At 41.0% G+C, this 26,068-nt stretch overlaps 1 protein-coding gene across 2 annotated transcripts in view; it reads right to left on the reverse strand.

Annotated features, from left to right (window-relative positions):
* The window catches only part of PIK3R5 (phosphoinositide-3-kinase regulatory subunit 5), a 73,023-nt gene that overhangs the window by 6,128 nt on the left and 40,827 nt on the right, over positions 1 to 26,068 (reverse strand). For both annotated transcript variants that reach the window (XM_070735920.1, XM_070735921.1), the window contains exons 3-16: positions 20,844 to 20,944; positions 19,099 to 19,167; positions 17,431 to 17,569; positions 15,922 to 15,991; positions 15,097 to 15,271; positions 13,296 to 13,452; positions 13,052 to 13,135; positions 11,054 to 11,783; positions 7,867 to 8,017; positions 5,053 to 5,178; positions 3,788 to 3,916; positions 2,289 to 2,382; positions 1,555 to 1,631; positions 993 to 1,086 (exon numbers count right to left, since the gene is read on the reverse strand). In XM_070735920.1, coding sequence (XP_070592021.1) covers positions 993 to 1,086; positions 1,555 to 1,631; positions 2,289 to 2,382; positions 3,788 to 3,916; positions 5,053 to 5,178; positions 7,867 to 8,017; positions 11,054 to 11,783; positions 13,052 to 13,135; positions 13,296 to 13,452; positions 15,097 to 15,271; positions 15,922 to 15,991; positions 17,431 to 17,569; positions 19,099 to 19,167; positions 20,844 to 20,944 — 2,196 coding nt within the window. The remainder of the gene's footprint in view (positions 1 to 992; positions 1,087 to 1,554; positions 1,632 to 2,288; positions 2,383 to 3,787; positions 3,917 to 5,052; positions 5,179 to 7,866; positions 8,018 to 11,053; positions 11,784 to 13,051; positions 13,136 to 13,295; positions 13,453 to 15,096; positions 15,272 to 15,921; positions 15,992 to 17,430; positions 17,570 to 19,098; positions 19,168 to 20,843; positions 20,945 to 26,068) is intronic.

Raw genomic sequence — 26,068 nt, forward strand, 5'->3', positions numbered from 1 at the left:
AAGCACATTGTTCTATCAGGCTAAAAATACGATTTCCTTAGACAATTGGATGGCAGCCAATTCCTGCTGTTTAAAGTCAGTCAGGTTACTAGAGTGCAAACATTTTTGGTTAAAAGCAGGAAAGTGTATGACATCTAGTGTCCAAGATTGTTACTGCATAAACCTAACATCTGTAGAGCTGTGAGCAAACAAAAAAGGGGGAAATAGCAGCATTTGATCTATTTCAGAGGTGGAGAATCTATTCTGACTTGGACTTTGACCAGACAAGGCAGGCCAAGGTGCCCGGAGCCCAGTCTAGCGGCATGATCTGCAGTCAACTGGTGACTCCTAAGGAAATCAGTCTGTACTGTCAGCTCAGGTATCTAATTACTAGATCTGGGCTCCAAATAAGACATAAAAGTAGCCAAAAAGGATGACTTGGAGTTGGATCCATGCTGTGAGATCAGCCTCTTTGACAGGAGGTTCTTCCTGCCCTGAAAGTAACACCGTCTTCAAGAGGCCATCCTTGGACTCATATTCTTTTATAAGGATTAATTAGTCTCTAACGTTCCCTTTCTGTTTTGTTTCCAGGGGAAAACAAGCAGGAGAAAACAATGACATATGCATAAGAATATCATCACACAATCCCACAACTGAGTACCCGGATTGTGGGGGCAATATGCTAGCTCTGTTAAAAAGTGCTATTGCTAACATGTTGTAAGCCGCCCTTGAGTCTAAGGAGAAGGGCAGCATAAAAATTGAATAAATAAATAAATTGAATAAATAAACTTAAGGACTTGTGTCAGATGTTAGGACACAAGTATTTAATCATTACTTTTGTCTCTCATTACATAAGTTAACCAACAAGGAAGGCATTAATAAACACACACCTCCATTGCATTTGGGTCTCTCCAAATCAGCTGCCCACTTCATCAGATAAATCCTAGGTTCACCGAGATTTCCCTCCCCATTATTATTGATCTTATAGAAACAGAATTGTTGCCCACACTTACCAAGTTCTTCTTGCCTTTTACACCCCTTGCTAAGGTTGACGGATGTACAAACTTTTTGAACATCATTCCAGCGGCTCCTTCCACTGACTGCCCTCTGGAGAAATTAGAGATGAATTACTCCCAGTCCCTTGGTTCCATGTGCCAATCTCTGAAGACTGTGGTTAATAGCATTGGCTCTCTCTAATGAAATACATTTCCCCATGAGCTGGTCCCCATGCTTGAGAACTTTAGACACTGCTCAAAAAAAATAAAGGGAACACTTAAACCACAGAATATAATTCCAAGTAAATCAAACTTCTGTGAAATCAAACTGTCCACTTAGGAAGCAACACCGATTGACAATCATTTCCACATGCTGTTGTGCAAATGGAATAGTTGTGCAAATGAAATATTCAATGAGAATATTTCATTCATTCAGATCTTGGATGTGTTATTTGAGTGTTCCCTCTTTTTTTTTGAGCAGTATACTTGTGTTGCTGTTTTCTTCTCTTCCCTGAGCAGATTCCCCCTTTCCAACCCAGGTCCTAACATGGCAGGCCCATAAAAAGAGAGTCTTCTTTACCTTGCTGTAGGTGATCTGTAGTGTTAGTGGGATTGCTTCTCTGTCTCCATCTATGCCAAGACGCTTGCAACCTGGACCTGAACAAAATAAGAGGAAGATAAGATTGGTTGGTTGGATGGGAGTAAACACCAATAGAACATAGAAAGATTCTCTGCAGGTAGTTTAACAGAGGGAGAAGAGCTTTTTAGTTTTGTAACCAAATAAATACACATGCTGTTCCTCTATTTTGGCCTCTCCATCAGTGCATAGCTGTTGCCATGAACTCTGTGCCTCTTTTATTGGTTGGTTCATAGCTTTGATCCCCTTACCTAAAAGCAGGAGGCTGCCCTTTTGCCTCCTTCTCATAGGTACCTTATAGGAGGTGAAGAAAAGTCAGTCTAAACAATTCTCTTTTCTGCTTTCTATGGTGAGCTTTTACAAACATTCCAGAGAAACAAACTGGTAGCAGTGGAACTGGGTAGATTAGTGATTCTCCAAAACAAGACCAAAGAGTCACTGGCCTGCCTATTAATTGATTTACTAACAAAAGACCTCTTTTATTTTTCCAGGCTATGAATTTCATGCTAGCAATTGCTGAAGAGAAAACCCTCCAGTAGATGACAGTCCTGTCTGAGTTTATCAATTTGGTTACTCTTTGCAGGCAAACTTTGGTTTTTCTCCTTTGCATCACTGAGTTTTCCCCCATCCCCAAATTGATCACACATTGGTCACACGATGAGTCTCCTTTGCCTTACCTGAGGCTTTGATGGCCCGTGTAGCTGCTGAGTGGCCCAACTCAAGGGAGTGGATGAAGATCTCAGTTTTTCTCTCTCCCCCAATGAAAGTGAGCTGTGAAATTCAGGGGAAAAGCCATTTAATATTCTCCTTCGAGAAGAACCAAAGCAAATCACCCTCCAGCACCACCTTTGTATCTTTGAGATTATTTTTTGCTAAAAACAAATTAACAAACAAATTAAATTTGATTTATAGAGCCAAATATGGATTAGAACCAGGAATCACAAAATTTAAATACACACTTTCAGAGACGGTTGCAACAAATAACAGGAAGACTACACTTAATGTGTGTTGAGGCAGTCAGCTATTCTATAAATAGGCCAAGGCAGAAGAAACCAGCAACAATGTTTTGGGAAGAAGAATGAATCAGGCATCTGATGAAATTTCTAAAATGGTCTGAAAACAAGACTGGCCCATCAGAGCCATGCCTTAGCTAGGGCATCCTCTCTTCTAACTTTTAAGAAGAAAAATGTATTACTGGATCTGACTGTTTCTGCCACACAGAAAAAAAATGATAACCTAGGCAAACACAAAATAGGATAAAATATGCTGAGTGAAATTGAAGAAATTCTTGACCTATTGCATGGGACTGCAAAAATAATGACAACATGCTAATAACTATTATTATTATTATTATTATTATTATTATTATTATGAGATAATTATGCTGGATTATTATTATTATTATTATTATTGTTGTTGTTGTTGTTGTTGTACAACACAGCAAATGAGATCACTATGATGGATTTTGATGATGATGATGATAATGATGGTGATTATTATTATTAAAACGAGATAATTATGCTGGATTATTATTATTGTTGTTGTCAGTACAACACAGCAAATGAGTTCACTATGATGGATTTTGATGATGATGATGATTATTATTATTATTATTAAAGTGAGATAACTATGCTGGATTATTATTATTATTATTGTTGTACAACACAGCAAATGAGTTCACTATGATGGATTTTGATGATGATGATGATGATAATGATGATGATGATTATTATTATTATTATATTACATGCTGTCAGCTTTGGAAGCCATATTAACACCGAAAGCTTCCACACTGACATATTCTTGTGCTTAAGTAACTAGGAGGGGGAGGTTAGTAGAGGTAGTCACATTAAACATAATAGCATTCTTCTTTTCGGTCAAAGTCATGGTATTCCTGCACCTGGAGGAGGAGTGATTGAAGTGATGTCTTGAATTGGGGTGGATTGTGATTGGGCCATGTGATGGGCTGATGGGTGCTGGGGGTGGATTTGCGGTTTGGATTTACTGGGGGAAAACCCGGAACTCTCAGATTCAGGTTTTCCCAGATATGTCAGTATGTCTATTTGAATAAATGGGAACTTTGAGAAAATGCTTGTCTTTGAGTTTTTATTGGAATTGGATTCTTCCAAAATGCTGACACATGCCTTTACCAACCCCTGGTTTTTACCATTCTCACCTCTGCCTGATAAACCTGGAGTAATATAGAGTGGGTAGCGAAGCGGCAGTAATAAAGAATCATATCAGCCAAGATGGGAAGTTGGGTGGCTGTTTCCTCTGAAGACTCTCCATCAGGCTTAATGGATTGCTGCAGAGAGACAAAAAAAATCATCAATTCTCTTCCATCTAAACAGTGCAGTTCAATAATTCTCCCCTTCTGCTCACCCTCTAGTACCCCATAAGAATATCTCCTGCCGCACAAATCCCAGCGACCGGTTAGGTCCCACAGAGTCGGCCTTCTTCGGGTCCCGTCGATTAAACAATGCCATCTGGCGGGACCCAGGGGAAGAGCCTTCTCTGTGGGGGGCCCGACCCTCTGGAACCAGCTCCCCCCTGAGATTAGGATTGCCCCCACCCTCCCTGCCTTTCGTAAACTCCTTAAGACCCACCTCTGCCGTCAGGCATGGGGGAACTAAAACATCTCCCCCTTGCCCATGTTGTTTTGCCATTTGATTGATTGACTGTGTACCTGCTTTTTATATATATTGGGATTGTTTTATGAATTTATTAATTTTAAATTGTAATTAGATTGGTGGGCATTGGATTTGTTATTATGTACTGTTTTTTTATTATTGTTGTGAGCTGCCTCGAGTTTGCGGAGAGGGGCGGCATATAAATCCAATAAATCTAATCTAATCTAATCTCCCTGAGACAAGAAGGAATTCTAATTTGTTTCCCTCAAACATTTCAAATTATTTTATAGAAAATGCGTAAGTGGAAAGCCTAAAGCCAGGCACCTTTGCAAGTCAATTCAAAATAAGACAAATAGGCGCAAGGTTTATGTTAATGCAGTTAATTTTAATAATTTAATAAGTTTTAATTGCAGCTCTTTGCCACACATGTTTGTCAGTCCTCCAAGAATCTTAGCATTTTATGGAACCCCATGGCAGGAAGCTAACACATATTAATGGTCTTATTGGGTAAATGAATATAATTTAACATTTCTCCTCAGAAATAGAAAGGACAATTATTTTGTTTCTGCAAGCTGAACATTCAAAAGGGGTATCTTAATATATTAATAGAAAGGAGATCTCTCATCTGTTCTCCACTACCACACTATCGCAATTCTGCCGCCATCTTGTCTTAGCTTTCTGTATGGCATCACAATATACGTAATATTTCCAATATACAGGCAACGGTGACCAAAGTTTGACAGAATAAGGGCCTGGAGGGCATTGCTGAATAACAAGATGCACGCTAAGCAATTCGGAATTCAGAAAATACCTGGCATAAAACGTTGGTGGGGAGATTCATTAGCTCAAGAACATTGCGTTCGTACCAGGGATCCAGCATACCTATATAGAATGAGATATCATTTGTGCTGCTCTCCATCCCTCCCATACGTGGACCCTGAAATCAAAGAAACACATTTCATTAGCAGCTTTACCAAAGCGTGGCTGTAATACTCAGAGATCCAAGTGGAAATTCTTATTATGCTGGGAACACAGTAACCACTTTTTAAAGATAGGTGTATATGAATCCTTGTTCAAATCTAGCTGGATTTGTAGTAAGAGGCATACACCCTAACTCAATCCAATGCTTCCAAACCATTTCCTCATCTATAGCTATGTCAATGAACCGCAACGCCATTTAGTTATGAAAGTTACTATACACTTGCTAAGGAAATGAAGTTGCTAATTGTTTCCTAAGCTTTAATGGGCATGCATAAGCACACCAGCATGCCTACCATCCCTGTCCCAATATTATTTATACTCATATCTATTATCTAATACAGAGGTCTTCAAACTTGGCAACTTTAAGACTTGTGGACTTCAACTCCCAGAATTCTACAGCCAGCTATGCTGGCTGGAGAATTCTGGGAGTTGAAGTCCACAAGTCTTAAAGTTGCTAAGTTTGAAGACCTCTGATCTAATACATGTTTGATGAAATAAATAAATATAAATATAAAGAGCTCTTTCTATATTGCTGAACTTTCTATATTTCAGAAGCAAGCATGACTTATAGAAGGGACCAGCAGTTACTTTTATCACATTCATTCTATCTTGCCACCAAACATAGAGACTATGCTCTTTCAATGCTCACTTATATCAGCTGAATTTTTGCTATAAACAGACATGGTCTTAAAGTATTTATCAAAAGCTCCTTTAGTCCAGCATTCTGTTCTCACCCAAGCAAACCAGATGTCTCTGGAAAACACAGAGAAAGGATGTGAGTGTAGCAGCATATTTCCACTCACATCCTGGAGCAACAATTATACCGATGCTGATAAAGATCTAGCACAATTAGCATCCATTCACATAGTGATATGTGTAAATCAATCTAAATCTCTTTTAAAGCAATCCAGGTGGACAACTATCTTGACATTGTTTTTAACATTCAACTAGGCATTGCATTAAAAATGTTTCCTGACTCAGTTACACTAAATGGCCTCAGTTTTACTATAATGAAGAATGGGGGCAAATTTCCCTGTTCATTTTTGTCATTCTATGGATAGATTTATACAACTTGTACATGAGAAACCATGTCTATAATAATTTAGAATCCCCCCACCCATCTTTTTCTTAATAGCAGAATTGCTTCAGGTTCTTAAAATTTAGAAAAGAGTTAATTGGACCTTTTACTTTTAATGTAACAGCCAAAAATGTATAAAGTGTTTTGAGTGTAATTGCACTACAATGAGTGCTTCTGGTTTTGATTTTTGAAACAAACTTTAATATTTAGTTACTTTCCATACAGCACTTTAAAAAAATTAAATTACCATTTCAGAAGAGGAATCATATCCACTTATTTTAACTTAGGAATATTTACTAAGGAATTATGCCAAAGCTCTAGAACTAGAGAGTCCTAGTAAATACAGGTAGTCCTAGACTTATGACCATAATTGAGTTGTGATTACAATTACAACAAAATTTCAGTTGCTGAGACATTTGTTGAGTGGATTTTGCCCCATTTTATGACCTTCCTTGTCACAGTTGTTAAGTGATACATTGCTGTTGTTAAGATACTAACACAGTTGTTAAGTGAATCTGGTTTCCCCATTGGCTTTGCCTGTCAGAAGGTTGCAAAAGGTGATTGCAGGACCCCAAGACACTGCAACCATCATATATATGAACCAGTTACCAAGCATCCATATTTTGATCACGTGACCATTGTGATGCTGCAACAGTCGTGAGTGTGAAAAACAGTCATGATTTTTTCAGTACCATTGTAACTTTAAATGGTTACTACCTGTACTGTTGATTATATCTCTCCAATTTATGTTTGTTGACATTGTCCAAAAACTTATATATGCTGTTTAGTCTTCAGCAATAATACTGTTTCTATATGCTTGCTAATTTAAACTAACCAGACTATTTATGGAACTGCCTTCTATCTCATACTTCCCTACGACCAATAAGGGCCCACAGAGTCTGCCTTCTCCGGGTTCCATCCGCCAAACAATGTCTGCTGGTGGGGCCTCGGGGAAGGGTCTTATCTGTGGTAGCTCCATTGCTTTGGAACCAGCTGCCTCCGGAGATTCGTATTAGCCCCACCCTGCCAGTCTTCAGAAAATTTGTCAAGACCTGGCTTTTCTGGTGGGCATGGGATTATGAATGAGTGACTGTATGTATGACTGTTTAGGGATATAATGCATTTTATACTGTTGTAGTATTTATTGCTCTTGTCAGTTATATTGTTGGTATTTATTCGCATGACTACAAGCCACCTAGAGTCCTATTGGAGTTGGGCAGCAGATAAATCCAAATACATACATACATACATACATACATACATACATACATACATACATACATACATAAATAGTATTTCCCCCACACAAATATCAGCTGTAATTTTCTTGATTCCCTTATTAAAAGGGGACATTATTCAATTTCTAGTTTTTTGATACAAAAACCAATTTTAGTCACATAGCACATATTTTTGCAAGATGAACCACAGGATACATATTCAGGTTCCTCAAGAACTATTGGATGAGTTCCATTTGCACCTCATATAGGGAAATAATAATTTAATTTTATGTATTACACAGTGTAACAGACTCTAAGCATCAGTTCCAACTTTGCCCGGGAGGCTTACCATTAATCCAGAACCATGGGAATTAGGACTTCCTGAAGAAAGAAGAGGGTAAGTCAGTGCAAATGAGGTAGGATTGCTCCTCTTCACAGGAACATAAAAAAATTGCAATCTACAGTACCGAGTTAAACAGGGACAGCTGCTTTCTTGAGATCTGTTTTTTTTTTAAAAAAAAAGACAATAAGAATACATGAATAAAGTGATATGCTGTGGCCATTTTCTTCCAAAGAGAACGTGATTGATTGGTTCCATCCATCAAGAATAGGGAATCCATGGTAAAAGATGAAGGACAACATAATAGGCAATCCTATCATATGTAGCATTACAGCCAATGGCAAGACTGTACAGTGGTACCTCATCTTACGAACGCCTCTTCTAACGAACTTTTCAAGATACGAACCCGGTGTTTAAGATTTTTTTACCTCTTCTTCCGAACTATTTTCACCTTACGAACCCAAGCTGCTGCTGCTGGGATGAAGGGGTTTCTTCCCCCCCCCCTTTTTTGAAGAAAGAAAAGGGAGGGGCAGCTTGGAGGGGGAAAGACTTTGCATTAACAAAAGTGGAACAGCATGATTGCACAGGCACTGAAAGGGTGTCTTTTGAAGAAAGAAAAGGGAGGGGCGGCTTGGGGGGAAAAGACTTTGCATTAACAAAAGTAGAACAGCATGATTGCACAGGCACTGAAAGGGTGTCTTTTGAAGAAAGAAAAGGGAGGGGCGGCTTGGAGGGGGAAAGACTTTGCATTAACAAAAGTAGGAGAACAGCATGATTGCACAGGCACTGAAAGGGTGTCTTTTGAAGAAAGAAAAGGGAGGGGCGGCTTGGAGGGAAAAGACTTTGCATTAACAAAAGTAGGAGAACAGCATGATTGCACAGGCACTGAAAGGGTGTCTTTTGAAGAAAGAAAAGGGAGGGGCGGCTTGGAGGGGGAAAGACTTTGCATTAACAAAAGTAGGAGAACAGCATGATTGCACAGGCACTGAAAGGGTGTCTTTTGAAGAAAGAAAAGGGAGGGGCGGCTTGGAGGGGGAAAGACTTTGCATTAACAAAAGTAGGAGAACAGCATGATTGCACAGGCACTGAAAGGGTGTCTTTTGAAGAAAGAAAAGGGAGGGGCGGCTTGGAGGGGGAAAGACTTTGCATTAACAAAAGTAGGAGAACAGCATGATTGCACAGGCACTGAAAGGGTGTCTTTTGAAGAAAGAAAAGGGAGGGGCGGCTTGGGGGGAAAAGACTTTGCATTAACAAAAGTAGAACAGCATGATTGCACAGGCACTGAAAGGGTGTCTTTTGAAGAAAGAAAAGGGAGGGGCGGCTTGGGGGGGAAAGACTTTGCATTAACAAAAGTAGAACAGCATGATTGCACAGGCACTGAAAGGGTGTCTTTTGAAGAAAGAAAAGGGAGGGGCGGCTTGGGGGGGAAAGACTTTGCATTAACAAAAGTAGAACAGCATGATTGCACAGGCACTGAAAGGGTGTCTTTTGAAGAAAGAAAAGGGAGGGGCGGCTTGGAGGGGGAAAGACTTTGCATTAACAAAAGTAGGAGAACAGCATGATTGCACAGGCACTGAAAGGGTGTCTTTTGAAGAAAGAAAAGGGAGGGGCGGCTTGGGGGGGAAAGACTTTGCATTAACAAAAGTAGAACAGCATGATTGCACAGGCACTGAAAGGGTGTCTTTTGAAGAAAGAAAAGGGAGGGGCGGCTTGGAGGGGGAAAGACTTTGCATTAACAAAAGTAGGAGAACAGCATGATTGCACAGGCACTGAAAGGGTGTCTTTTGAAGAAAGAAAAGGGAGGGGCGGCTTGGGGGGGAAAGACTTTGCATTAACAAAAGTAGAACAGCATGATTGCACAGGCACTGAAAGGGTGTCTTTTGAAGAAAGAAAAGGGAGGGGCGGCTTGGAGGGGGAAAGACTTTGCATTAACAAAAGTAGGAGAACAGCATGATTGCACAGGCACTGAAAGGGTGTCTTTTGAAGAAAGAAAAGGGAGGGGCGGCTTGGGGGGGAAAGACTTTGCATTAACAAAAGTAGAACAGCATGATTGCACAGGCACTGAAAGGGTGTCTTTTGAAGAAAGAAAAGGGAGGGGCGGCTTGGAGGGGGAAAGACTTTGCATTAACAAAAGTAGGAGAACAGCATGATTGCACAGGCACTGAAAGGGTGTCTTTTGAAGAAAGAAAAGGGAGGGGCACCCCTCTTGTCTTTCTTCCTTCCCACTCACCCTTTAGCCTAGCCTTGCTTCTTCCACCCGCCCCCTTTAGCTGCTCTTCCCTGCCCTCTGTTCACCTCCCTTCTAAAGTTTGGGATTTTCCTGAAGGATTTGCACACATTATTTGCTTTTACATTGATTCCTATGGGAAACATTGTTTCGTCTTACGAACTTTTCACCTTATGAACCTCATCCTGGAACCAATTAAGTTCGTATCATGAGGTACCACTGTATATCTCAAATAGCACTCTTTAAACCCAAAGAGCTGCCAGACTTGGAATCAACTGAAGTTTTCAAATGGTCTTCAAAGGCCGTTCCATACAAAGCACATTATTATTATTATTATTATTATTATTATTATTATTATTATTATTATTATTATTATTATTTACATTTGTATGCCGCCCTTTTCCGAAGACTCAATCAGAACTGAAGAATACAGGGCCTTATCCTCTAGTCACAATAGGTACTAAAAAAAAGGCATGCAAACTATTTCAGATTACACCCCCCACCTATTTGCATGAAAGAGTCATGAATGACATAAATAGAACCTATAGTGACATAACGTAAGGCCTCAGAAGAAATTTCACTGCAGTGATTAACAGAGAAGCTAAGCTATAGGAACACTGGTCTTCTAAATACCACATTGGCTGGTCCAATACAACAATACAACTATAGCTTTGAAAAAGGCAAGAGGCAGGTTATTAGCCCGGGTGGCACAGTGGTTAGAGTGCAGCACTGCAGGCTACTTCATCTAACTGCTAGCTGTAGTTCAGCAGTTCAAATCTCACCACTGGCTCAAGGTTGACTCAGCCTTCCATCCTTCCGAGGTGGGTAAAATGAGGACCCAGATTGTTGGGGAAAATATGCTGATTCTGTAAACTACTTAGACAAGGTTATAAAAGCACTATGAAATGGTATATACGTCTAAATGCTATTGCTAAATGCTATTATTAAGAATCGCTTTCGCCCACTTACTTCAGACTACTATAAGCCCGGGCCACTTTCCCTGAGATGCGATCAGAACCAAACACGACCACTCGCAGGGTTGAGATCTTGGTATCTTCATCGCAGCTCAACAAGGGTCTGCGTTGGACAAAAGTGTTCTGTGCTATATGGCACTGTAAAAGCGTGGCACTCAGCACATGCTGCGGCAGTGACTGTGCCCTTCGGGATCGTGCAGGGATACGGTTCTTGGCAACAGGATTGCAGAGACTCTCTGCTCGGCGTAACGGCAGCGACAACGAGGCCACCTCAGAAACGTCTCTCAGATCTCTGCCTAGGATCATCTGGCTCTTGCTCTTGAACAACTTGTACAGCCTGTTGCTCAGCCGATGCCTGTGCGTCACTTTTTCTTCCTTCAGATCTAAGCGTCCTGTTAAATCTAAAGAGTTGTCATCACTGTCTTCCACATAGCCACTATCCATGGAATCTTTCAGGCTGGAGACAAAAGATTTCAAGGACTTCTTAGAGACCAAGGAGAGCTCAGAGTTTTGGGAAAGAGCAGAGATGATGGACACTTGTGAGTCGCAAGGGTCATCTTCTGATAATGTTGAGCACACAGAGTCTTTCCTGACTGAGGCAAGGGTGGACAACAGGCAGTCGTTTTTGGCAAAGCAGTTGTCAATCTCTTCCTCCTCCTCTTCATCCTCCAAAAGAACTTGTTTTGGATAATCCACTTCTTTGTCTAGTACCTCATTCAAGATATCTGTCACAAAAAGGCAGATACAAAATAAGATATAACCAGAACAATAACAGTTTAAAACAGTGCTTTTCAAATATTTTCTGTTAACCCCCTTCCCCCTGGAAGAAATAAACATTTCACACCCCTCAATTCTCCAATCTGGGCCCCAATATGGAATTTAGTGTCTGTCTGTCTGTCTGTCTGTCTGTCTGTCTGTCTGTCTGTCTGTCTGTCTGTCTACCTGTCTATCTATCTATCCTGGCCATCTCCTTAGACTCCGGGCGGCTTGCAACATGTTAGCAATAGCACTTTTTAACAGCGCCAGCATATTGCCCCCACAATCCGGGTCCTCATTTTACTCACCTCGGAAGAATGGAAGGCTGAATCAACCTTGAGCCAGTGATGAGATTTGAACCACTGACTTGCAGATCTTGCAGTCAGCTTTAGTGGCCTGCAGTACTGCACTCTACCCACTGCGCCACCTCGGCTCATTAATATTTATTATTTTACTTAATATAAGCTGCAAGGATTAAACCTTGTGGTCGTGCAAGCAAATGGTGTGGAGGGAGACTTTAAGGTGCCATTCAATTTTTTCACCCAGCTGCAGAGGATGCTCTTCCTTGTCCAGCAGCAGATTCACCATCCCATTCACGGCTAGTGTGGTACCCACCAAGAAAAGCAAGAACCCACCCTGCTGCCCCGCCTGGCTGCCTTCTCTTCTGGGTTCGGAGCACTGGGTTTGGAACAGTGTGGGAAAACACTCCCCATCCAGGGGGATCGATTCAGAGGGACCACACATGTTCCCCAGGGTCACACACATCCCTCTGGAATCACTCCATACCCCCAGGGGGACGCACCCCACTATTTGAGAAGCACTGGTTTAAAGCAATGTTTATTTGTGCCAGAAGTTGTGATTTGTCTATAACGTCTGTCATAGAGCTATTGATATTAGTAGTTTAATGGATCAGATAATACCAGGCTCTACTTTTATATAAGCTTTCTCTATTTCTAAAAAAAAAGGCCAGTTTTAAGTTTAAAGATGTTGGGTCCAAGCAGTAGTGGGTTGCTACTGGTTCACTCCAGAATGGGTGAACTGGACACGGTGGTAATGGCAGGCTGCGTCTACCCGCTCAGACAACTTGGCACATGCATGCTCCCAATAGCAAAACGGTGGTGAAGATAATTAACCCACTACTGGGCCCAAGTCTCCTACTGCATTTTACCAACCCATCCTTCCTCCCTTCTGAAAACATTATTAAGCATGTAAACCAGTGTACAGATTTAAAGCTTACCAAAATTATCCTTATCCCATCTGTATACACGACAGCGAGCAATAGGGATGGGGATCACACGGAGTTTAGACAGCTGGCCTTCATCTGAAGAGAGAAATGGACACATTAAGAGGTAGACAAACTCCACTAGGATGGAGGCAGTATGTTTGTGTGTGTGTGTGTTTGTTTGTTTGTTTGAATTGATTTGATTTATATGCCGCCCAACTTCCGAAGGACTCACACAAACCTGTCTTAGCTTTCCTACCTGCTATATCAGGTAACCCTGCTGTTCTTGCGATTTCTAGCAAGGCAGATTCCAGCTGTTCTCTAGCAGTTGAAGGATCACTGTTAGTCAGAACTGCCATTTCCTGGGCTTCTGTGGTTCTGGTGAACATTTTCATGAGTTCTTCTGCAGTTTTCAACTACATAGAAAGAAAGCAATATAAGATTTGATTGGCAATTACTTCAAAAATGAAAGATACGGCAATCAGCAGAAATGAGATTCACTGTGGCAGTAGCAACAGCAGCACTAACAAAAACAATTTATTCTAGGGTGTCCAGTTCCAAAAACAACTCGGGATGACTTCATGCAGCTAAAAAGAAAGAATCTAATTTTTTTTTAAAAACCCTTCAAAATTAACTCAAAGGTAGAATAAAAGAAAAGCATAAACCGTATCTCATACCACCTCAAATTGGAAGGGCTTTCCAGACACGTTAGCTCAAGGCCTGAAAAAAGAGCTAAATTTGCTTTTTTGATGGCAGGTAGGGTGGGGGGCTGAATAGGGTGGGAAGCCGATAGGAGGAAGATTATTGTTGCTTTCTGAATTCTGCTAGATAACACTGTTTAATCACAAGTCAACCTTGTCTGATTTTACAGGATGGACAGACACTATGGGAAATAGGCAGCCACTCAGAGACCTAGCCCTTATGCCAGTGACCTTTACAGGCAATAATTAGCTCTCTGAAGTGCAGTAGGGAGCTTATTGGTCTATCAATGCAGCTCATGAAGCAGAAGTTTGTATGGACACAGTAAGACCTGCCTATCACTGATCAAGCTGCTGCACCAGGGATCGGATGTAGCTTCTGAGTGGTTTCCAGGGAATGACCTCATATAGAGGTCGTTGCAATAGCCCATCTGAAGAAAACCAAGGCATGAGTAATTGTAAGAGTGATTTCTCTGAATCTGGAAATGGGAGCAAGTGTTGTACAAATTAGATTTGTGTAAAGACCTTCCTGACCATAACTGCCACCTATTCTTCGAGCAAAAGCTAAGAGTTCCAGTAGATGCTGCAACTGTACACTACTGTTGAATGAGGGAGTGTTGCCCCATTCAAGACCCACGTGTGGAATGTTCCCAGCCTTAGATCATAGCATCCACAACCAGGTTTTCCCAGTAATAAGTTTGAACCTGTTCCTCCCATCCAGTTACTGACAGCTTCCAGGCATAAGGACAATATCTTGACAACATCACTTGGCCAATCAGAGGTCAAGATATGCAACCAAGTACTACCCATATATTTATGAAATATGCCCCTGAAGCAATGAATGACCTCTTTAGTGGCTTCATGTATATATTAAACAGAAGAGGGGAGGGTATTGAGCCCCACTGCAACTCATGAAACAGAAGTATTAAATGTGACTTCTTTCTGCCACCAACACTGACTGTGGAGATAGAAGGCAACTGGACTTCCCATTCCTACGTCCCTGCAGCCAGTCCAGAAAGATATCATGGCTGATGATATTGAAGGCCATTAAGGAATCAAGGAAGGCCAGGACAGATACATCGCCCACATCCTACCTTCACTAGAGGTCACTGACAAGTTACCAAAACGGTCTCCATACTAAATACTCCATCCTAGCCTAAAGCCTAACTGAAAATAATTTTATTTATTGATGTTTTTGGAATATTTGTATTTATATTTTTACTATTAATAGCAGTATAACTAACTAACTAACTAACTAACTAACTAACTAACTAACTAACTAACTAACGAAAGAAAGAAAGAAAGAAAGAAAGAAAGAAAGAAAGAAAGAAAGAAAGGCCCAGGCCAGAGGACTTTCTTTACCTTCAGGAGTTGACGTAATTTTTCCAGGTTGCATCTGGTCCCAAAGTTAGCTTGGTATGTGTGCTCCAGGAGTGTCACCAGTAACGTATGCTGGGAGTAGTCTGCAGAGCTTAGCTTTTCAGCAACTGAAATGAATTCCGCATCAACCTCTGAAGGATTCAGCAATAGGACTGTTCTAGGGAAAGAAGACAGGAAAACAAGCACACCGTTAATAGAAGAGAATATGTAGCTCAGGGTTGCAGCGTGGAGTCCTTAGTGATGTTACCAATGAAATGTTTGCAAGCAGACACCTGAAGTCAGAGAGCCAGTAGGATCCAAAGCTGTTAATAACACACCAAAGGAACAAAGCCTCTTTCCCTAAGGATAGTTTTTCCTAAGCTGGTGTCCTACAGAAATGTTATGCTAGAAGCAGTGATGTGCTCCTATGGGTACGGTCAGGAACACAGTACAGGTAGCAAAATTTGGAGCTCCAACCCAGATTGCACTGAAAGATGTTGAAACAAATGCATAAACCATGCCAACAGTGTGGTAGTAAAAATGTTGGTAGCCCATCACTGGCTAGAAATAATGGTCCAATCATCCAGAAGATCAGTAATCAGTTCTAAATTTCGTTACTACCAGTTTGTATGTGCACTCGTATGTGTGCACAATACTTCTGTGCATGTGCAGAAGCATTCCGTGTGGGTGGGCGGAGCCTCCTGCCCTTGCCGCTACCGGTTCACTGAACCAGGCTGAACCGGGAGCAAACCACAGCTACTGAGGATATAGGTTAGGAAGGCTGCTCTAAAAATGTGCAAAAAGCCATTGTGAGTGTTTAATACTTACACGGTAGAATTCTCACAGCCTTTTTGAGGTAATCCTTGCTCATCTTTAATTAGCCTTTGAAAAGAAATCCCTGTAAAGGAAGAGAAGTGGTCAGCCAAAGCAGCAGCATGAGCTAGTTTTCACCATAAAAAATAGGACATCAGTGATGAAGGATGAGCAAACCATTCCATGCTGTGTGTGCCCATTCCATTGGGCACACAAGAGTGTGAAATTTGACAGTAAAAACATTGAAACCATCAATTTTCTGCCTCCTCACCTCTTGTGCTGATGAAAATAAAGAAAATAGATCAGCTAAATACTCTCAAGGCTTAAGATCCCTGTCTGTTAATTTTAATACATACCCACATGCACCATGACCTAGACCAGTGATGGTGAACCTATGGCATGGATGCCACAGGTGGCATGCAGAGCCACATCTGCTGGCACATGAGCCGTTGCCCTAGCTCAGCTCCAACATACATGTATGTGCCGGCCAACTGATTTTTGGCTCGCACAGAGGCTCTGGGAGGGCGTTTTGGCTTCCAGAGAACCTCCGGGCGGATGGGAAGGGCGTTTTTACCCTCCCCTGGCTCCAGGGAAGCCTTTGGAGCCTACTGGGCCCACCAAAAGTTGGGAAACAGGCCATTTCCAGTCTCCAGAGGGCCTCTGGGGAGTGGGAGAAGCTGTTTTTGCCCTCCTCAGGCATTGAATTATGGGTGTGGGCACTTGCGCATGCACGATAGCGAGCGTGCATGCTCTTTTAGCACCTTAGGGAAAAAAAGGTTCACCATCACTGACCTAGAGTGTTTTGAAAAGCCTGTCTTGTTTATTATATTCGGAATCTGGAGCCAAAGACTAGATTGAGAAGTTTGGGGGCTGGGGGGACTTTCAGCTTTGCAAAGTTCATGTAAGAGCCAATTAGGAATGAGAGAGGGACAATCTGCTTTTCACAAACCCTGAGAAAGTAGGATGGAAATGGCTGCGAAGAGGGCTTAGGAGCAATAGCCAATGGGGTTTACCAGATTCTGGGTGGCTCCCATTCTGATTGGGTTCAGAAAGTTATTAAAGAACTAGCTATAGTAGTACGTATTTGCATCTTTGAGCAACTGGGATTTGGGCCCTTGCTGTATATATTCTGTGTGGAGGAGTTATAAGTTGATTTCATTTTTTGTAACTTTTATTTACTTTTACTTGTATGTTGTGTGGTCTATAAATTGTATAAGCAAATAAATAAAATTAGCCACTGTCTGGTTATGTAGCCAAGCCAGGGGAGAGTGGGGGAACAAAATTATTTAAACTATTATTCCTGCTGTAGCGAATGCTCCTTTCTGGCAGCTTCCAAATTGACTAAAATTAAATTTGGGACAGTTTCATGCTTTCTATTTATTCAGTTTAATTAGTCAAACAGTCATGGCTAGGAAATGTAAAAGTATCAACATGCTAAAAATTGTATCAACATGCTTAAAATTGTCTTCACAGGACAGTGTGTTTAGCTCAATCAATCTCCCCAAAATTCCTGAAGATTCCTACCTGGAGCTTTGAGTTCATTGTTGATAAAGTTAAGTAATTCCTGACAGATATTGCAGTATGGCACAGGCCAGGTGAGAAAATCATGGTACATCCTCACGGCTCTCAAAAGCAGATCAGAATCCGAAGGAAAATGGGGGATCTAAGGAGAAAAGGTATTTTAAAGAGGTACATTACTTGAGGACAAATAACACAAGGGCCCACTGGAGATATCAAATGTGAGCTAATGCTACAGATTTACCTGCTTAACAGCATACCCCCCCCCAAAAAAAAGCTCCAGGGGGAAAAAGAAAGGAAAACAAAATCTTCATAACACAGTAGAAAGGAACTTGATATGCATTCTCGCCCTCCCTCTTTCATTTATTATTGCCATTGATAGTCCTTATAAGAAGAGAAGTCCACCCTTCTAATGGATTATAAGAACCATCAATAAATATCACTTAATAAAATGGTCAACAGACAGCTGAAATAAGTGTCAAAAAATTCTACAGTTCTCAAACACAGATTGTTCAATCCATATTTATTACAATGGCTATTGCTTTCTAAAGTAACAATATCCTGCCTTAAACCCCTTCCTTTTTATTTTTATTGAGGATTGATAGATTTGAAGAGGTAGAATTTAGACTGTGGAGATATCACCTGATCATCGACTTGCTTTTCCAATTGACCTCATCTTTCTTCTGAAACATATATTAAAATAAATTTCTGGCTTGCTCCTGCAGCCAAGGTTTCTCTGATTACTGTGACTTCCTCTAGTATAGTGGTGCAACCTTTTTTTCCTTCAGGTGCCAAAAGAGTCTGCGTGTGGGCTATCACGCATGTGCAAGTGCCCACACCCATAATTCATTGCTGGGGAGGGTGAAAACAGTTTATCCCCCCTTCCCAGAGGCCCTCTGGAGGCCAGAAATGGCTTGTTTTCAAACTTCTGGTGGGCCCAGTACAGTGAAGGGCTACCAAAATTTTTATTACCACACCGGGGGTGTAGATTATGCAGAACGCCCTGCATTTTCTTTCAACATTATTATTATTATTATTATTATTATTATTATTATTAGTAGTAGTAGTAGTAGTAGTAGTAGTAATATTAGTATTAGTATTATTTATTAGATTTGTATGCCGCCCCTTTCCATACTCTTTCAGTGGAGCTCCATTTTTGTCATCCCCCCCCATCTGGGCAGCAGCCCACCCCTGGCCCAGCAGGCTCGTGTTTCACCCTCCCCAGGCTCCAAAGACTCTAGAGCCAGGGGGAGGGTAAAAACACCCTCCCCCTTCCCCCAGTGGCTCTCTGGAAGCCAAAAACATCCTCCCAGAGCCTCTGTGTGAGCCAAAAAAAATCAGCTGGCTGGCACACACATGCACGTTGGAGCTGAGCTAGTGCAACAGCTTGCGTGCCAGCAGATACGGCTCCGCGTGCCACCTGTTACACCCGTGCTGTAGGTTCTCCATCACTGCTCCAGTAGAACCTCTAACTCTAATGATATTGCTTGACTTATTTTTTTAACTGCTTCAATAAACACAGGGTCCAGTGTTGTTACTTACAGCACACTTCTGTGATAGATTAGGGCCACAGTCCCATCAATTTAAAAAAAAAAATCTAAATGACAGTGAATCATCATCACAAAGACTTGACTACAAACTCTACGAATTATAGAGTTTAAGCTCCAAACTTACACACAGGACAGTTGTACTGAAGAGAAAGGCCAATGGAGTAAAGAGATTGTAGTCACATTTTTCTTGGACCTTCGTAAAGAATAAAAACAAGAAAGAACAGTAAATAAAAATACAATTTGGTAAGCTACTTAAAAGAAAACCCATTAAGATCAATATTAATCTCATTTTGCATAGCTTTACACATTATACTAAAACATATTTCATAATACAATTTGTTGTATAATCAATAGTTTATATTATGCTAAACCACAAACCATTGTCTTCTTGGTTTACAGAGCAGAAAAATTGGCTTCCCACATTGTTCCAAAAACATACCAACGTGTTGTGGCACAATATGTGGACCAGGCCTGTAGGGTACTTGTTCCAATGATAAAGTCACTTTGAATGGTGATTTTGAGCTCTCGCACAATACTTAACATAATTTATCAATACATCTTTCTAGATAGTGATGCTAACTGGAAAAGGAATGACATTGTGACAGAGAAGAAGAAAATGTATTCTTCAAAGCACCTAACAGAGGATAAGAAGTAACAGATGGTAATTTATCAAAGAGTGATCCAACCTAGAGTTAAGAGAAATTGCCTATCAGCAAGAACAATTAATCCATGGAATGGCTTTCCTTCAGAAATGTTTGCTATTCCATTACTGGAGATTTTCAAGAAAAGATTGGACACCCATGTATCTGGAATGGTCAGCATATTGTCCCCAACAATCTGGATTCTCATTTTACCCACCTTGGAAGGATGGAAGGCTGAGTCAACCTTGACCCAGGTGAGGTTTGAACTGCCAAATTGCAGTGAGCTGGCAGTCAACAGAAGAAGCCTGCTGTATTGCATTTATTTAATATTTTTTCCATACACAGTGATTTGGTTTTTTAAAAGAGAGAGAAAGAGGACCTTGAGTGTTTCATCCAAGACTCCAGAGCCTTTGGTTTATTTCCTATTGTCCAAGTGTAACTTTTTATTAAATTCCATGGTCTTGTAACAGATGAAAGGGAAACTTTCTTCTAATGGATTCACACCTGTGATTTGATTTTGCTTTATGTACCCTGAACCAAATACTATTTCTAAATTACAAAAACTCAATGTAACTGGGGCAAGGCTCTATTAAAGAACCAGGAAGTCACAGACAGGAAGAAAAGAATAATAATAATAATATTTTTTTAAAATTACAGAAGATATCATGTGTATTCACCAGAACTCCTGTTACACTAATCTCTATTCAGTAATACTGAAGTAACCTTATTTCAGAATCAAAGCAAGTTCCTTTTTCAATAGAAAGTTGTTACCTCTCTTGCTGACCTGCCAATTTCACAAAAACAGATATTCTCTGGAAAACGAGAGGAAGGTGGCATTCAGCCAAAGGAATGTTTATTATTAGGACAGTAGCTTCATATCAAGAGCTGTTGTTCAAAACAGGATAAATTAAAACAACAACAACACCTTTCTGAGCCCTGCCTGACCCAGCTCTGAACTTTAGCTGCTGTTTCCAGCACATCAGAAAACAGAACTGACAGTTTCAAACTAGTTACTAAAATCTACTGAGACCAGATGTCTCTCAATAAAGATGGGATCAATTCTAAGAAGGATGCAGCGAGGCAGTTAGATAATCTCATTAGATGCTAGTCTCCAGGATGATTTCCCTTTTGGAGAGGGTTCAACTCCTGCGAACAAAGTAATTGTGTGAGCAGGAAGGTGGTTCATCATCAGATCTTATTTTCTTTCCCATATCTCCCTTTGTTTTACCTCTTGAGTTTTCTGTAGGATTTTCTCCAGGAGAATGAGGTAGTTCCCTGCATCACGACTAACTAGTTCCTGGAGGGTCCAGCAGTTCAGACAAAGTCCAGCTATTTAGAAGAGAGGAAAAATAGAGAATATCAAATCATACTAGAAAGTCAAGAGCATAAGTAGTCTTCACTAAAGAAGTCTACTTGTACACTAGATTTTGCAGATGGAGGTATTGCACATACATTGACTACATTCCATCGAGGGCATATGTTCAAATCTTTTCCCCTGCACAATTGCGAGGTATTTATATTCATTGATACTATGCAAACCGACAATGTATGCCCTTTTTAACCTAAGGGTGTGTTTTCCATCTGTCACTCAGAGCAGAAAAGCACGTGTACTGGTGTACCAACTGAAGGTAGGATAGGCCAGATAAGGGATAGGAAAAGACTATCCTGCCTTTTAAAATCATAGAGGGAATATCTTTGTATTTAGACTAATCCTTGAAGGAGGGACAAAATCAGTCCAGGTGGGAATCTGAGATTTAAGTTAAAACCCTCCTTCAGGTCTGATGCTCTGAGATTATCCATTGAATGATAGGATTGATCTGAGAACAAAGCAGAAGAACTGTATATGCCATTTTTAAATATGTTTAGTAGCAGTACCGTAGTTTTGGAGTATAAGACACACCTTTTCCCTCCCTGAAAGATGCTGAAAATTCAGGTGTGTCTTATACTCTGAATGCAGCTTTTTTCGAAGATTTTTTTTCCTCAGCCCTAACCAAGTACTAACGATGTTCCCAGCTCTTACTGCTCGCAAGCTCTTTCATTGTTACTCTCTGCTAAGAATGCAAAGGCCTATCTTTGCGGGATTTTTTTTTCATTGCTCTAACTTGCTCCAAATGTTTCTTTCCAGCCCTAACCAGGTGCAAACAATGTTCCCATTTCTTACTTGCTTGCAAGCTCTTTCATTGTTACTCTCTCCAAATAAGGTTTTTTTTAAAGCCCTAACCAGGATATAAAACAATGTGCTAAAACTGACCAGACTAAGGATGCTAGCCAGATGAATATCTGGTAAGCAGATTCTTTTTCCTTATTTTTCGCCCCAAAAACTAAGGTGCATCTTATACTCTGGTGTGTTTTATACTCCGAAAAATACGATAATTAATATTACAATACAGACTAATTATTGATAACTTAAATGGCAAAGTGAAGATTTATACTGTCAACATGAGTATCAGAAAAGCAACTATGATATACAACCACTGGGCCGGTCATTGTCTTTTTCTTAAGTTATTTTTTAACCAACTTTATATTTAATTCACCTGGGTTAAACAAGCCTCTAAATCCAGTAACTCATAGAAAGTGAAGATGCTGCCTACTAGTTCACATAATTCGCTATTGCTGCATTGACTGGCAGCACCTTCCTAAAATTTAAAATAAGAGTGTCTCCTACCCTAGGAGTAGGAGATGCCAGGGGGCAAAAACAGCCCTTTGTTTTCTGTAAATGTGCTCAATGTGTCAAATAACACATTCTGAAACCAGCAAAATTTTATAGCTGGGTGATGGTGGGTGGCAAAATTCATGATGCTGAGAGATGATACAGTGGGGGAGATACTTTTTCAGAATGCAGCATGTTCTTCTTAGAATTATATTGTCCCCCGGAAATGCTAAATCCTTAACTTGGCATCTGTGGTTAGCATTTCCTCTCTTGATTCTTTGTCATATAAGAGCAGCTCAAAGGTTGTAACCAGCAACTGTTGAAAACATCACTGGGAGCTGTAAATGTCAAGGCTCCACCCATGATGAAGACAAAGGCTGACTAAAATTAAAGATGACAATTATCATGAGAAATTGCCATAAATTGCCATAAATACTGATTGAAGCCCCTGACTTTCTAGAGTCAGTATTTTAGACTGATGGCAGCCAAGATAGAAAATGCAAGATGGTACATTATGGAAATAATTGACAATCACATGTAAAAATGACATTCAAAATACAGTGGTACCTCCACTTACAAACTTAATTAATTCTGTGACCAGGTTCTTAAGTAGAAAAGTTTGTAAGTAGAAACAATTTTCCCCATAGGAATCAATGTAAAAGCAAATAATGCATGCAAACCCATTAGGAAAGAAATAAAAGCTCGGAATTTGAGTGGGAGGAAGAGGAGGAAGAAGAGGATGACAGTCAATGCCGAAGGAAGAAGGTGAGGTGAGAGGAATTAAAAAAAATGCAAAACTTTAAGGCTTAAAAAAAAGGGACTCTGAGGCGGCGAGGAGGAGCACGCGCCTCTCATACACCCGGCCGCCCATACACTATGCCAGAGAGAGAAACCCAGGGGGAATGGCAGGAAACTGGCCGGGCCTTCGTGCTGCTCTCAAATTTCCTTGGAAATTTTTCCAGGCTCGGGTTCTTAAGTAGAAAATAGTTCTTAAGAAGAGGCAAAAATATCTTGAACACCCTGTTCTTATCTAGAAAAGTTCTTAAGTAGAGGCGTTCTTAGGTAGAAGTACCACTGTATGATGCGTGTACTAAAACAACAAGGTAAAGGTTCCCTGCACATGTATTCTAGCCTGGCTCTAGGGCAGTGTTTCCCAACCTTGGCAACTTGAAGATATTTGGACTTCAACTCCCAGAACTCCCCAGCCAGCGAATGCTGGCTGGGTACTTCTGGGAGTTGAAGTCCAGATATCCTCAAGTTGCCAAGGTTGGGAAACACTGCTCTAGGGGATGGTGCTCATCTGCATTTCTAAGCCAAAGAGCCAGTGCTGTCTGAAGACTTCTCTGTGGTCATGTGGTCGGCATGACTAAATGCTGAAGGCTCACAGAGTACTGTTACTTTCCCACCAAAGTGGTCCCTATTTTTCTAATCACATTTTTTTACATGCTTTCAAACTGCTAGGTTGGCAGAAGCTGGGACAAGTAACAGGAGCTCGCTCCATTATGTGGTGCTAGGGATTCGGACCGCTGAACTGCTGACTTTTCTGATTAACAAGCTCAGCATCTTAATCACTGAGCCACCATGTCCCTTAAATGGCAAAACTCCATCTAGTTTAGCCTGTTGAGGATGGGGGGGGGCACATTTCTTTAAACTGTCTAGCACAGGGGTAGGCAAAGTTGGCTCTTCTGTGACTTATGGAGTTCAATTCCCAGAATTCCTAGCCAATCATACTAGCTTAGGAATTCTGGGAGTTGAAGCCCACATGTCATAGAAGAGCCAACTTTGCCTACTCCTAGTCTAGCATGTTCTCTCTCTCCCTCTCTCTCTCTCTCTCTCTCTCTTGCCCCATCCTTTTTTTCAATGCAAGGCAATTCCATTTATTTGCAGACCCCTTCAAAAAACAAAAGTCTGTTCCAGAGAATTTCTACAAGGTTTCAGATGGTTAAAAGGAAGCAATAGTCTGAGGGTTCCATCTAATTCAGGGATATCAAACTAAAGCCTGGTAGGCTACATATGGCCCATGGGGTGCTTATATCTGGCCCACAGGGCCACCTAGGAACAGCAAAGGACTGGCCCTTGGTGCCTCTGCCAGTGAAAGCCCTCCTGAGGTTTGTTTTCAGTGGCAGAGGGTTGCAGGAGGCTGTCCCAGCTGAAAATGAGTCCGTGAACCCATTTTCTCTGGCAGAGCGCTCGGACCACAGGTACCCCCGACATGACTGACTTCAAGCTGGCCATGCCCACTCTAGTTATGCCTACTCTGGCCCTGAGGAGAACCACAACCCTGACGCAGCCCCCAATGAAATTGAGTTTGACACCCCTGGTCTAATTAGTGACATAAATATCCAAGTGGATACAATAGGGGCATCTTCTCTTTCTATTCCGCTATCACACTCAGACTGCTTGCTATTGGAAAATTCTACAAACCAAAGGCTGTGCACATATCCTGCACAACATGGACAGACTTTTGCACTCAGCATACAAATGCAAAAATATTCAGAATCGCTCGGTATTTCCAGACATGGGAAGCCAGTGTAAATTATTAGGGTGGCTAGGAAGCCTCGGGCAACGGTTGGAATGCACAAACATCTAGGAGTCTCTCTTTCCCCCAACTCTTATTCTCTGCTCATCCCCTGCCCATATATTTTTTCTTTCCCCTTTCTATTGATTGCAAATGGACCAGTAGAGCTTCTTCTAAGGACTTCAACCCTATCTGCTTCTCATTGTGTCTGCATCAGTGATGAAGACATGATGAACAAATAACAACAACAGCAGCAGCAGCAGCAGCAGCAACAACAACAACAATAATAATAATAATAACAATTATTTATAATGCCCTTTTAACAAAGGGCAGAACAGCCTATTAGCAATAGCAATTTTTAAAAACAGAGCCAGCATATTGCCCCCAACAATCTGGGTCCTCATTTTACCCACCTGGGAAGGATGGAAGACTGAGTCAATATTGAGCCGGTGATGAGATTTGAACCGCTGACCTGCAGATCTAGCAGTCAGCTTTAGTTTCCTGCAGTACTGCACTCTACCCACTGCACCACCTCATTAAAATTAAAGTCTCATTAAACTTAGCACACCTATTTATTATGAAAATCAAGCATAGAGGCCCCACGTCTTGGTCCCTCCCCAACAGTATTAGGCATACTTGCAACCCACAGAATCGTATTGCAAAAAAGAGCAGAGTTTTTGTGCAGAAAAGAAATTGCTTACTTCTAAATCTATTTGGACAAGATTTGGAGGCATTTGCATTCAAGAAATATGGGTAACACAAGGAGCAGGGAAGAAAGGAACTTCCCAGAGTGAGGAATCTTCTCCCCTTTGTCTCAAAGGGCATTGAGCTCAGAAAACGTTTAGAGTTCAGACCCTGCTATTCATTAACCCACATTGAAAAATGGCAGTGCCTGGGGAAATGGTACTGATTTCCCTCTTCTAAAGATCTGGAAATTGAAGTGAGGTTTCACTGACTAATAGAACAATATTAGACCCTTCTTTGAAGTGGAAGGCAACACACCTGTGGCAGGAAAGATGGAAGGACAGACAAGCCTGAAGCCCAGTATTGCTTTCCAGTCTTAGTGTGTCATGGAGGTGGCAAGGATTTGGAAATGCCCAGGTTTTGAATTAAACTAGGGTTAGTGCATCTAGCCCTCAAGTGGAAGTTTTCTATTTGCTCTTAATGAGTACAATGATAAAGTTATTAAAGTTACTAATATAAGAGAGAAAAACTAAACTGCTGTTAAGAGGAAATATTACCATTGCAAGGCACTATTATACCATTGAAAAATATAGAGGATATG

This window comes from Erythrolamprus reginae, chromosome 2, assembly GCF_031021105.1.
Source record: "Erythrolamprus reginae isolate rEryReg1 chromosome 2, rEryReg1.hap1, whole genome shotgun sequence".
Lineage (NCBI taxonomy): Eukaryota > Metazoa > Chordata > Lepidosauria > Squamata > Dipsadidae > Erythrolamprus > Erythrolamprus reginae.